Source organism: Lithobates pipiens, unplaced genomic scaffold (assembly GCF_037356315.1).
Source record: "Lithobates pipiens isolate NorthernLeopardFrog02 unplaced genomic scaffold, aLitPip1_a1.2 Scaffold_3, whole genome shotgun sequence".
Lineage (NCBI taxonomy): Eukaryota > Metazoa > Chordata > Amphibia > Anura > Ranidae > Lithobates > Lithobates pipiens.
This window is the reverse complement of record NW_027507790.1, coordinates 123,208,696-123,221,136: the sequence shown is the minus strand read 5'-3', so window position 1 is coordinate 123,221,136 and position 12,441 is coordinate 123,208,696. Positions and strand designations below refer to the sequence as shown.

General features: G+C 45.2%; 1 protein-coding gene across 2 annotated transcripts in view; it reads left to right on the top strand.

Annotated features, from left to right (window-relative positions):
- The window catches only part of LVRN (laeverin), a 231,051-nt gene that overhangs the window by 155,950 nt on the left and 62,660 nt on the right, over window positions 1–12,441 (top strand). For both annotated transcript variants that reach the window (XM_077462242.1, XM_077462241.1), the window contains exons 10-11: window positions 8,308–8,477; window positions 9,773–9,849. In XM_077462242.1, coding sequence (XP_077318368.1) covers window positions 8,308–8,477; window positions 9,773–9,849 — 247 coding nt within the window. The remainder of the gene's footprint in view (window positions 1–8,307; window positions 8,478–9,772; window positions 9,850–12,441) is intronic.

Below are 12,441 nucleotides of genomic sequence, written 5' to 3'. Positions count from 1 at the left end.
ACTTATGGTCGAAGCCCTATGTCCGATACGTATCTGAGCAATACAAGTCTATGATAAGATACCCTATATGAAATGGACCTGAAAGTGTGCCCTGGTCTAATGGACGGTATACCAAAATAAGGGGGCAAAAACACTTAGGTAGGGGTAAGAGATTTTTATTGTTTTCAGCTTTATCTTACTGAGCCAGTTGGGAGAATGCCCGAGACATTTCTACCTGTGGGTTAGGGATGTATCGAGAGAAGCAGGCCGATTTCCACCTGCCCAATCTTTTGATGACGTGGTCCGGGACCCCGTGCCGGGATGCAGATGAAGCTGCTCCGATGCGGAAGGAATGACCGGAGTACTCACCGGGGTTGAGGAGCAAATTGCGGAGAAGAACCCTTACATGCTTGATGAACTGGTGGTTCGTTAGTGGTTTGACCGGGAAGGGCAACAGAGGACAAGAGTCCGGGAGCTCGGGTAGAAGAGAGAGCAACTGTGAAAGTACAGTGACCGGGCACCAGGCGTTTTGTAGAGGTGGATATTTACGCCGGTGCCTGCTTGCTGAGTCTTGGTAACCGGGAGGTGGAGAATGAAGTGGTCCTGGTGACGGATCAGATGACGTCTGCGAAGGACTGGACTGTGTGTGCTGTTATGGGTGAATTCGCTGGGTCGTAGAAAGCCGTAGTAGGCAAGATAAATGGCCGCCTGTATGACCATACTGGGGAGAACACCGAAGGGGTAGCTGATAAGCATGTTGGACATGTCCCTGAAGATGGAACTGGTGATGGGGAGCCGCTTGACCTTGTGTGGTGGTTGCTGCTTCTGAATGCCACGCAGGACGGCTCGGATAGCGTGAGATGAGAAGATGGACGGTTTGGTAGGATCCTGTAATGAGAGGTAGTGCTGTATGCCAACTAAGTAAAACCGGATGGTGTTGAAGGACAAGGCCAGTTGACTATGGCAGTACGAGGTGAAGGCTAGTATATGCCTGGCATCAGTTGGGGTGCCTACTGAGGAGGCAACCAGAAATGTATTGAACGCTTTCCAGGCTACCTGGTAGGCTTTCAAAGTGTTGTCTGCGAGTGATTGGTTGATGAGCCAAGTGGCTCCGTGTAGATGCGGCTCTAGTCCAGGGTCAACTGAGACCAGTGTGGGATAGGCGCTGGCACCGTATCTGCTCCGGGAACCTGCTGGAAGAAGGACAGGAAATTAAAACGGGACAGTGCGTCAGCGGCAAGGTTGTGCTTTCCAGGGATAAACGTGCAGTACACATTAAACTGATGTCGCAGAGACAGCTGCACCAGCCTGCGAAGGAAGGACATCACGGAGAGAGACTTAGACCTGCCTTTGTTGATAATTTCGGCCGTGGCCTGGTTATCGGTGGTAAAACCTACGGTTTGTCCTGTCCAGGTATGACCCCAGAGCTGGGCGGCTGCTACAATGGGGTAGAGCTCGAAAAGGGATGAAGACTGACTAAACCCAGGGATCAAGAGAATTTGAGAAGGCCAGGGTCCGGCGAACCAATGGTGGCCAAAAATAGCCGCAAATCCTGTGGAGGCTGCGGCATCTGTTACTACCTGTGGTGAGAGAGGTGAGATGGACAGGGAGATACCGTTCCAGGAGGACAGGAACTCGTCCCACATTGCTAAGTCTGCTACAGCTGCGACATCCAGGCTAAGGACCGGGTCTTGTGCCTGAGAAAGGCAGACCAACAGGCGCGAGATAAAGGAGCGACCTTGTGGGATAATTTGCATGGCAAAGTTCAGCATGCCTAGTAGCGCCTGTAGCTGCCTCTTTGTACATCCCCTGGTGCAGGTGAATTCGTGGAGGACTGCCCTGATGCGGGTCAGTTTGTCGTAGGGCAGGCTGGCCTGCATGGCGCTGGTGTCGAGATTGACTCCGAGGAAGGTGATAAATTGTGCGGGCCCGTCAACCTTATGTTCGGCGATGGGGACGTTGAGATTCCCAAAGACGGTCCTTAACTTACCAAGGTCCCTTGGAGGTACGCCTGGCTGTTCAATCAATAGAAAGTCATCCAGGTAATGGATAACTTGCTGACAAGAGGCCTTGTGCCGAAGGATCCAAGCAAGAGACTGTGTGAACGTGTCGAACAGCCAGGGGCTGCTCTTGGAGCCAAATGTTAACTACGGAGACGTCTCCCCATGTGTAGGCCTTGTTCTCAGCAAGGTCGTGGACTGAGATAAGCAGGGAGGCAAGGTTGATATCCTTGCCGTCCAAGATGTCCTTCCTTATGTCGGCCAGCACCAGATGTGCTGGGTGGACAATGGGACATGTCCCTGCGTTACCTGTCGACAGTGGTAGCGGGACTGTAACTGGAACAGGGGCGGCTGTGGCTGGGTGAGCCTCTAGAAGCGTCACTCTGGTCTGGACGTCCGTGACCGTGTTGTTTAAGGACGACACCATTGAGTGCAGCTGAGAAATAGCCACCGAGATTGACTGAAGAGAAGCCTGAGGTGGGGTACTGGGCCCGGCTGTAGCCGGAGGGGTGGAGAGGAGCCTGAAAAGCTCTGCCTTCCTAGCGGTAGCGGGGAAGGGAATGCCCTTGCGTCTCAGCTCTGCCGTCAGCCTGGGGATAGTCCAACCCCTGTAGGACTGTACGCTGTCGCTCACTGAAGGCGGGCGAGGAGACAAGGGGGCGGTAAAGTCTTCGCTGCCGACTTGGGACATGGCTCCAGGTGAATCGTGCCCTAGGAGTGATGTCCTATCTCTCTGGGGACGAAGGATGGACGACCAGAACCTATAGAGGGTGACATAAGTCAAGACTGTTTCTCTATTTTACCAAGTGAATCCACCTGTTGCTGAGTGCCAAGGCGGGAGCGAATGCGTATACATATATATATATATATTGTCACGGCCTTCATATATATATATATATGTATGCCAGCATGGTTGCTGTCGCATTTTTACGCCTTCCCCTCTCTCTCTCTCTCTCTTTTTTTTTTTTTTTACCTGGGAAGATAACGTCCAAGCTGGTGCAGGGTGGACCTACTGAACTTGACTGACCTGGAGAGAGAAATAACAGATGACAAACTGGTGAGGAGCCTAACAACTAAACTGAAGAGTGACGCAAACGGTTGGCTAATACGAGCGAGGTGCACCGGTGAGTAGACAGTTTCGTCGTAATTCCTTTCATTATCACCACCATTTGTTCTTCATTTTCCCCCTTTTTTTTTTTTGCTGTCCCAATCCGACGTATCATTTGCATGAAGGATGGGATGACCTGTGTCCAATGCGGGAGCGTAAATAAGTGCTGGATTTGTGACCGTACAATAAGGCAACCTGTGGAGAAAGTGAAATGTGGCCGTTCCCTCTGGGGCACGCCGAACCGAATCGATGTATCACGGATGCTACTGGATTCGAGTCGGAGCGCTGTAAGTGACAGTAAATGAAGTATGATTGCCATGACAGAGGCACGAAATGGTCCTGTCGCAAGTGCGACTGACAACAAAGCGGACTCTGGAGCATGTACTGAAATGTGGGCAATAACCTGGGGCGAACCGGAACGAATCGGTGCATGTGAAGGTGCGACTGGATTCGAACCGGAGCGCGGAGCGTGACAGTGAAATGAAATGAACAACTTCTGTCATGACAGAGGCCTGGATCGGCCGGCCCCGAAGTGAGACTGGAACCGAACCGGTCTCTGGAGCATGCACTGAAATGAGGCCGAAAAAATACCTGGGGCCGTCCGGACGAATCGATGCACAGGGATGCAACCGGATTCGAACTGAACGCACTACGTGACAATGAAATGTTTTCCATGATAGAGCTATGAATCGGAGAGGACGCAGCCTGTGACCGTCAACGAGCGGGCTCTAGAGCATGTACTGAAATGAGGCCAACGCCGAATCGATCGAACCTGTGCGTTTTGAGAAATGCGACTGGTTTCGATTCGGAAAGTAATAGGTGACAGTGAAATGATTCCCATGACAGAGACCCAGATCGATTAGCAACGAGCGGGCTCTGGAGCATGTACTGAAATGAGGCCGAGCAACTGGGGCACACCGGAACGAATCGGCGCATTTAGCGGATGCGACTGGATTTGAATCGGAGCGCAGTGAGTGACAGAAATGAGTGAAATGATGAAATGACCTACGTGAGCCAGCTGTGGCAGAGGTACGAATCGTTGTGCCGTGTGATGCGACTGGCAACGATTTGTCTGTGGAACCCGGTGATGAGGCAGACAACACAACAAGTTACGAAAACAGTGCAGTTTTTTCTTCGAGCAATTCCTACTGAAATGAGGCCCGTGAAATGAAGGGCGCTGCGAAAATGGTGCGTTTTGAGTGATAAACGACCCGGTTTCGTAACGAATGACTCGAGATATTTCAAGTTTTAACGATACTCAAAAATAAAAATGTTTCTTAGTAAAGGAAGGTCAATCGAGACCCTTACCTGCGGCAGTCGAGCCAGAGACGTTGTACAAAACACGAACGGGAACGAAAACCACGAGACTTCTAGTAGAGAGAAGTTATCCGAATGGCAACGAAACTCGAGTAGTCGGCCTAGTGACGTAGTATTGCGCACAGGAAACCAACAAAGACCACAGGCGAGTGGGCTGGTTAAATACCCCCCGGGCTCCTCCCATAAATTCAGGCCACCATACTGGCCTTCTTACATATATATTTTAGCAGAAACCCTAGGGCTGGGGTCAGCAACCTGTCGATTGTAGGCTACCTGTCCACCGCAAGTAGGTGACAGGTAGACCGGAAACGCTACTGTGTGTGTGTTTTGGGGGGGGAGTAGTGTGAAGGGGGCAGTGGACACTCCCATAGCAGTGTCTATCATTCACATCCCCCCCAATCCCTGCATTGTGAGCATAATGCACTACTTAACCTTGCAATCTGAGCGTAACGCACTCCTGATCCCTGCATTCTGAGTGTAACTCACTCCTGATCCCTACATTCTGAGCGTAACGCACTCCTGATCCTTGCATTCTGACCATAACTCACTCCTGATCCCTGCATTCTGAGTGTAACTCACTCCTGATCCCTACATTCTGAGCGTAACGCACTCCTGATCCCTGCATTCTGAGCATAACTCACTCCTGATCCCTGCATTCTGAGCCTAATGCACTCCTGATCCTTGCATCCTGAGCCTAACGCACGCCTGATCCCTGCATTCTAAGTGTAAAGCACATCTGATTCCTGCATTCTAATTGTAATTCACTCCCGGTCACTGCATTTTGATCACAATGCACTCCTGATCTTTGCATTCTGAGCATAACGTACTCCTGATCCCTGCATTCTAAATGTAACACATTCCTGATACCTGCATTCTGATCCTAATGCACTCTTGTTTCCTGCATTCTGAGCCTAATGCATGCCTGATCCCTGCATTCTGAGCATAACTCACTCCTGATCCCTGCATTCTGATCACAATGCACTCCTGATCCCTGCATTCTGAGCGCAACGCACTCCTGATCCCTGTATTGTGAACATAACGGACTCTGGATCCCTGCATTATGAGCGTAACGCACTCCTGATCCCTGCATTCTGAGCTGAATGCACTCCTGATCCCTGCATTCTGAGCCAAATGCACTCCTGATCCCTGCATTCTGAGCCTAACACACTCCTGATCCCTGCATTCTGAGCCTAGCGTACTCTTTCTCCCTGTATTCTGAGCCTAACGCATGATTGATCCCTGCATTCTGAGCATAACTCACTCCTGATCCCTGCATTCTGATCACAATGCACTCCTGATCCCTGCATTCTGAGCGCAACACACTCCTGATCAGTGTATTGTGAACATAATGGACTCTTGATCCCTGCATTATGAGCGTAACGCACTCCTGATCCATGTGTTCTGAGCGTAATGCTCTCCTGATTCCTGCAATCTGAGCGTAACGCACACCCAAACCCTGAACTCTCTTGTAATACTTTTTTGTGTCCACTGCGTTTGCTATGTACATTTGGGGTTAACAATGTATCATCACCCACAGTAGACCTACATTTGGTGTTAACAATGCATCATCACCCACAGTAGATCACAATGGCAGTGCATCGCATTTCTGGTGTGATTTCTGATTCTAGCAGGACACTGTGCCCGGGTATCTTTAACTTCATCAGTATTGTTCAAGTAGATCGCCATCTCTCTAAGGTTGCCTACCCCTGCCCTAGGGGATAAGATAGCGGTCATTGAATTGTTTTATGTCACACCGTATTTGCGTAGCAGTTTTTCAAATGCATGTTTTTCTGAAAAAAAAAAAACCACTAATGTTAGCCCAATTTTTTTGTGTAATATGAAAGATGAAGTTATGCCGAGTACATGTCACACTTTAAAATCGCATATGCTTGTGAAATGGCGGGAAAATACAATACTTAAAAATCTCCATAGGCAACGCTTACATTTTTTTTACAGGTTACCAGTTTAGGGTTACATAGGAGGTCTTTTGCTAGAATTATTGCTCTCGCTCTATGTTTGCGGCGATACCTCACATGTGTGGTTTGAACACTGGTTACATATGTGGGTGCGACCTACATATGCGTTTGTTTCTGCTTGTGAGTACAAGGGGGTGGGGGCGCATTAAACATTTTTTTTTAATTGTTTGTTTTATTTTTTGTTTTTTTATTTTTACATTTTCCGTTAATTTTTTTGTTCACTTTTATTCTTATTACAAGGAATGTAAACATCCCTTGTAATGAGAATAGGGCATGACAGGCCCTCTTTATGGAGATATGTTGGGTCTATAAGTCCCCACATGTCTCCTCAATGCTAAAAAAACTGAAATAAAAATCTCAGCTTCCCAGCAAAAAAAACCTGGCAGTGTTTAAATCCACCATGACATCACTTCCAACCTTTGAGGGTCATAGATGGCCTGGGGACCATCTGGTCCTCAGTCAGCTCTTTGGTAAACCACCTATAGAACCTGTAGCTGCACTTGTTCACTTAAAAACAGGCACCTAGTTCAAAACTGCATGTAAACACTGCCATAATCGGTGGACGGCTGGGTAGTGGGGAGTGGGTCTGAGGTCTGTGTGTGATATCCCAGACCATTCTTTCTCAGCCACTTTATGCTGGAGGAACCCTCAAAGTAGTTTTGAAGTCTCAGGGAAACCCTGCTAAAATTATATCTACATTTGATGGTATAAAAGCAAAATCAGTTAACTGTTTTCAGTTTTAAATAAAAGATGAAATATGACATGCCCAGAATATTTGATACCCAGGGCCAGATTTTTTTTTTTTTTACAGCACTGCTATTTTAATAATAATAAGGAAAATAATGAATAATATTGGCCTGAGAAGAAAGAGACTGTGAAAACTTAAGTGTCCCTTTATGTTTTTGGCCAGTAGAGAAAGACCTCCTTACGTTTATGGTCAGTGGAGAACTACCCTATTACATTGGTAGCCATTGTAGGTGGGAGATCAGTCTGTCATTGCTCATACACCCCTGGCAAACTCTAGAGGAACCCTAGGATTCCACTGAAACCTGGTTAGGAAAGCCCGTACTGGACTGTGGCGTACTAGACAGGAATGGGTTAGGGAAACCTATATAGAGGGTTTATATTATGTTAAATTTAAAGTAAATGTCTAATCCCTTAACTGAACACTAGATCCTCACAGCTCTTCTATGATAATGATAACAGTACAGAACCATGGGTTTTAATTTTGAGTAGTCTTTGTAAACAAAAGTAGCTCCAGTTTAGCTTGACTTTTTAATATTGAACTATGCAACAGTTTTAAGATGCTTTCTCTTGTTCATGCTCATTGGATTAGATTGCAACATCTGCTGTGTGTCTGCAAAATCTGATGGAAAATGTTCTCATTCGAACATTACAACATAAAAACATGCACTTTAAAAAAATAAATAAACTGTGTTGTTACTGTTTTTGTACAGTTCTGATTGGATTTCTCTTCTAGTTGATTATGTCCGTTGGGCGCCTAGAGTAACGGAGATTGAGAAAGCTTGTCTAAATTGTGGTTTATACATCATACTGTACTTTTACTGCAATTTCCTGTTTGTAAATGTATTGGCTTGATTATTTCCTTAGTTCTCTAATCACACTCCAGAATTATTGCCTTTATGTTCTAACTTGAAATTGATGGTAATGATTTAACAGTCATGTGCACTTGTTTGTGATGTCCTGTAAGCATAGCTTATCAATTAGATTGTGGGTGTGTTCCCTAGAAATTATATTTATTTTTCAATATAAATGTTTAATATTTACCTAGATCAGATTAAATTAAGACTTGGAAGATTGACCCAATGGGTTTTAGGTTAAACATGAACTTGTCCTTTAACTAATATCATTAAAGCATGATTGTATACTGTTAACTCAAAGTCAGCAGCACATACCATTTTCTAAGTTTATAGATGACCAAGATGAAGTTCACTTGCCAACATCACTGAAAAAGATCATGGATTCCTGGACATGGAAAAGGGGCATACCACTAGTGACGGTAAACACATCTACTGGGACACTGACCCAAGATCAGTTCAAGACAGCTAGTGCTGACAACACCACAAGTGATAACAAGTATGTTGCTCCTATACGTAGTCTGTATTGTTTGTTGCAGCCAGCTTCAGGCCTGCACTGAAAATTATGTCTTCAATATGATTGTTCACTGTGAGGCTCTTTGATAAAGAAGACACATTGATTTATAGTTTATTTACTGGAAAAATTAAATAAGTATAGCAATAAAAATGACTACAAATATAAAACTGATTCTTTTATGTGTCTGCATGTTATTTTATTTTTCTCATTGAGAGAAAGTGGATTTTAAATGGGACTTTGCAGGTGCAGCATATTCACTGGATGCAAATTTTCTTAAAACTTCAATATTTATTCCCAAATGAATTAAAATTAGTATATCCACACAAAAACATATACACAAATTACTCAAATCCCTATGGTCCTGTATTATAGGGGTGTGATATAAATAAATTGAAGCCCACGAGGGCGAAACATGTCGGGATCGATCTACATTACACCGCTGTAATACAGGACCATAAGAATTTTGGTCATTTGTGTATAGGTTTTTATATGAATATACCAATTTTAATTAATTTTGGAATAAATATTGAAGTTTTTAAAAAAAATGTGTACAGTGAATATGCTGCACCTGCAAAGTGCCATTTAATACTCACTTTCTCTCGATACACTAAAGGATGCGGCGCTATAGCTGAATGATGACCCATCCACACAAAATTACATTGTTTTATTTCTCATTATCATTCATTAATCGTTATTGTAAAAAGCTATTATTATACTATACGACTTTCACCCAAGAACACACAATTTTTACTTAAATCCTATGTGAAACTTTGTGAATTGTGGATGAAAGTTGTGTGAATCTTGTGTAAAAATTGTGATACATTAGGCTGAAAGTTCAAATTCACACAAAGTGTTGGGTTTTACTCACCAATTTCCACCCAAGACTAGCATTGTACATTTAATTCTTTATAGAGAGTAAATCTACCTTTTGGTTCTACAGCATATTTCACGTTTAAAGTCTTTCAATAAATGTTGTAGTCTGGCATATGTGGGCAGTTAATATAGCTTACATTTTCCTCTAGGTTTCCTGTTACAGGATGCTGTTAGATCAGGATTTGGCAGATCACTTTAAAATGTATCTTTTGGCTTCTAAACATACTTACACTAAATGAATAATGAATAAGCCTAAAATATGTACAGTGCTAGCTCCCAGCCAATTCCTTGACCACTTTATCTACTAGACAACGGCCTTGTATAACTGCATTTGATCTTGGATATAAATTATAAGCATGCATATGTTTATACACCTAAATGGGCTATGTAATATTTTTCTACAGTCATACATGGATTATTCCCATCTATTGGATGAAAAATGGAGTACAGCAGCCAACTGTATGGCTAGACACTAAGACAAGTAAGTATTTATGGTCTTTTTCATATGTCATTTATATATTTTAGCTAATGCACAAAATTATTTTCATGTAATTATATGAAAAGCCAACAAAAATATCCCCATTTAAAAAAAATAAAAAACGCATTCAGTCTTTTGGCTCCAAAACCTTACTGGGGCAGAGGGACGCTAGTGTAGGGCACCCAGGGAACCTGCCATCTATTTCCTTCAGTGTGCCCCAGGTCCCTAGCACCAAGGTCTCCCTCTCTGCATCAGCTGGCATTAGTCATCCAGCCAGGTCACTATAACAACAATACATGTCAAAGCCAAGAGAAACTAGGCTTCTCCTTGGCTCTGACATGTATCATGCACAAGAGGAGGAGGAGTCGGGAGGAAGGATGTCCCCCTGTAGTGAGCTGCACTGATCTGAGGTCTGTTTCAGGAATAGAAAATTTCACTAGTGGGCCATGACCTGAAGATGGAAGGGACAGTTAACAAAAAATTGTGTTTGAGTGTTTTTTTCTGGGGGGGGGGGGGGGTATTTGTGCTGAGGAGTGCTTTGGGAGGGGAGTAAATTTGTGCTTGAAAGAGGGGGGTTAAAAGGGGGAGGATTTGCACTAGAAGAGGGGAGAGCATTTATATTGGGAAGGGGAATTTGTGCTAGAGGGGGAAAATTAGGGGGAGAATTTGTGCCGCAAGGGGGAATTGGGTGGGGGGAGGGTCAAAGAGATCTGTGCTGGAAGTGGAAGAGAATTTGGAGATTTGGAGATAAAGCAAGGCACGAAAATTTCCTACTATGTGTGTGTATGTGTGTTTGTGTGTGTGTATATATATATATATATATATATATATATATATATATATATATATATATATATATATATATATATATACACACATACACACACACAGTATATAGAAAAAAAAATTCTGGTGGAATTGAGTCAGGGAGTGCTAATGCATAGCTGCCAACAGTCCCATTTTTCCTGGGGCATTCAGCGTTTTTTTAGACCCTTGTCACAGCTGTCTATGTCCCGGGGAAAATCATAGGAATTTGGCATTGTCCAGGCAACCCGTCACCGGCTGATGTGTACAGTGCAGAGGGGAGGGGCCTCTGACCCAGGCAGCTAATCGGCTTCTCTATTTAGTGTACATGCAGAGCAATTAACTTGTACACTGATGCTGGTTAGCTGTCCGGGTCCCCTCTGCACTGTACACATGGAAGAGACCTGCTAGCCTAGCCGGAGAAGATCCCTTGGGCACCACAGAACTTCCGTCCGCACCTCCCTCTCCACTTTACACAAGGAAGAGACCTGCTATCTGGAGGGAAATTCCATGGGCACCACATATGTGCCATCCACCTCCCCTCTTAGTGAGCTGACAGCCAGCAGAGGTGCAGGGGGAGATGCTGCAGGCACCAGGATCATGGGGTGATCTGCTGGATGGTCTCTGTGTTGGGGGGTACAGAGTGCTGTGTTGGAGGTGCACATCAAGTGAAGTCCTGTACCATGCTTGCACCCTCTTACCCTCTCCTGTACCATGTCTGCACCCTCTCAACCTCTCCTGTACAATGTCCACAACTTCTCCTGTATCATATCCACACCCCCTCACTCTCTCCTGTACCATGCCTGCACCCTCTTATCCTATACTGTACCATGTCTGCACCCTCTCCTGTACCATGTCCACACCCTCTCCTGTATCATGTCTTCATCCTGTCCTGTACCATGCCTGTACCCTCTCATCATCTCCTGTACCAGATCTGCAACCTCTGACCCTCTCCTGTATCATGTTCTCATCCTCTCCTGTACCATACCTGTGCCCTCACCTCCTCCTGTACCATGTCTGCACACCTCTCACCCTCTCCTGTATTATGTCCGCCCCCTCTTACCCTCTGCTGTACCATGTCTGCATCCTCTCACTCTCTCCTGTACCATGTCCGCATGCACCCAGTCATCCTCTCCTGTATCACGTCCATACCCTCTCTGACAGTCTCCTGTACTATGTCTGCACCCTCTCTAACAGTCTTCTGTCTCCTGTATCATGTCCTGGCTCTCTGACCATCGCTTGTATCATGTCTGCAATCTCAGACCGTCTCTTGTATCATGTCTGCAGTCTCTGACCATCTTTTGTATCATCTTTGCAGTCTCTGACAATCTCTTGTATCATGTCCGCACACTCTCTAACCATCTCCCTTTCTCTCTTTTCCTCTCTCCCTCTTTCTCCCTTTCTCTCTCTCCACCTTTCTCCCTTTTTCTCTCTCCCTCTTTTCCTTCTCCCATCACCCCTCTTTCATCTCAGGCTCTAACCACACCCCCATCAAGCCACACCCAAAACTTAGTTTGAGCCACGCCCACCCCCTCACAGCTAAGCCACACCTAACACATGAATGCCAGGCCACTAATTAAACTAAGACTCTGCCTATATACAAAAAAAGTGCCTATTAATATTTTCAGAATGTTGCCAAAGATGCTAATGGTCCACAAATTACTTGCCTTGCCCAGGCACAACCAATCCCGCACTACAACACTGAATCAATAGAAGTTTTAAACAAAGACTACTTTCAGTAGTAAACGCGTATTTAAGGCAAAACAATTTTACTAGAATACATGCAATTAT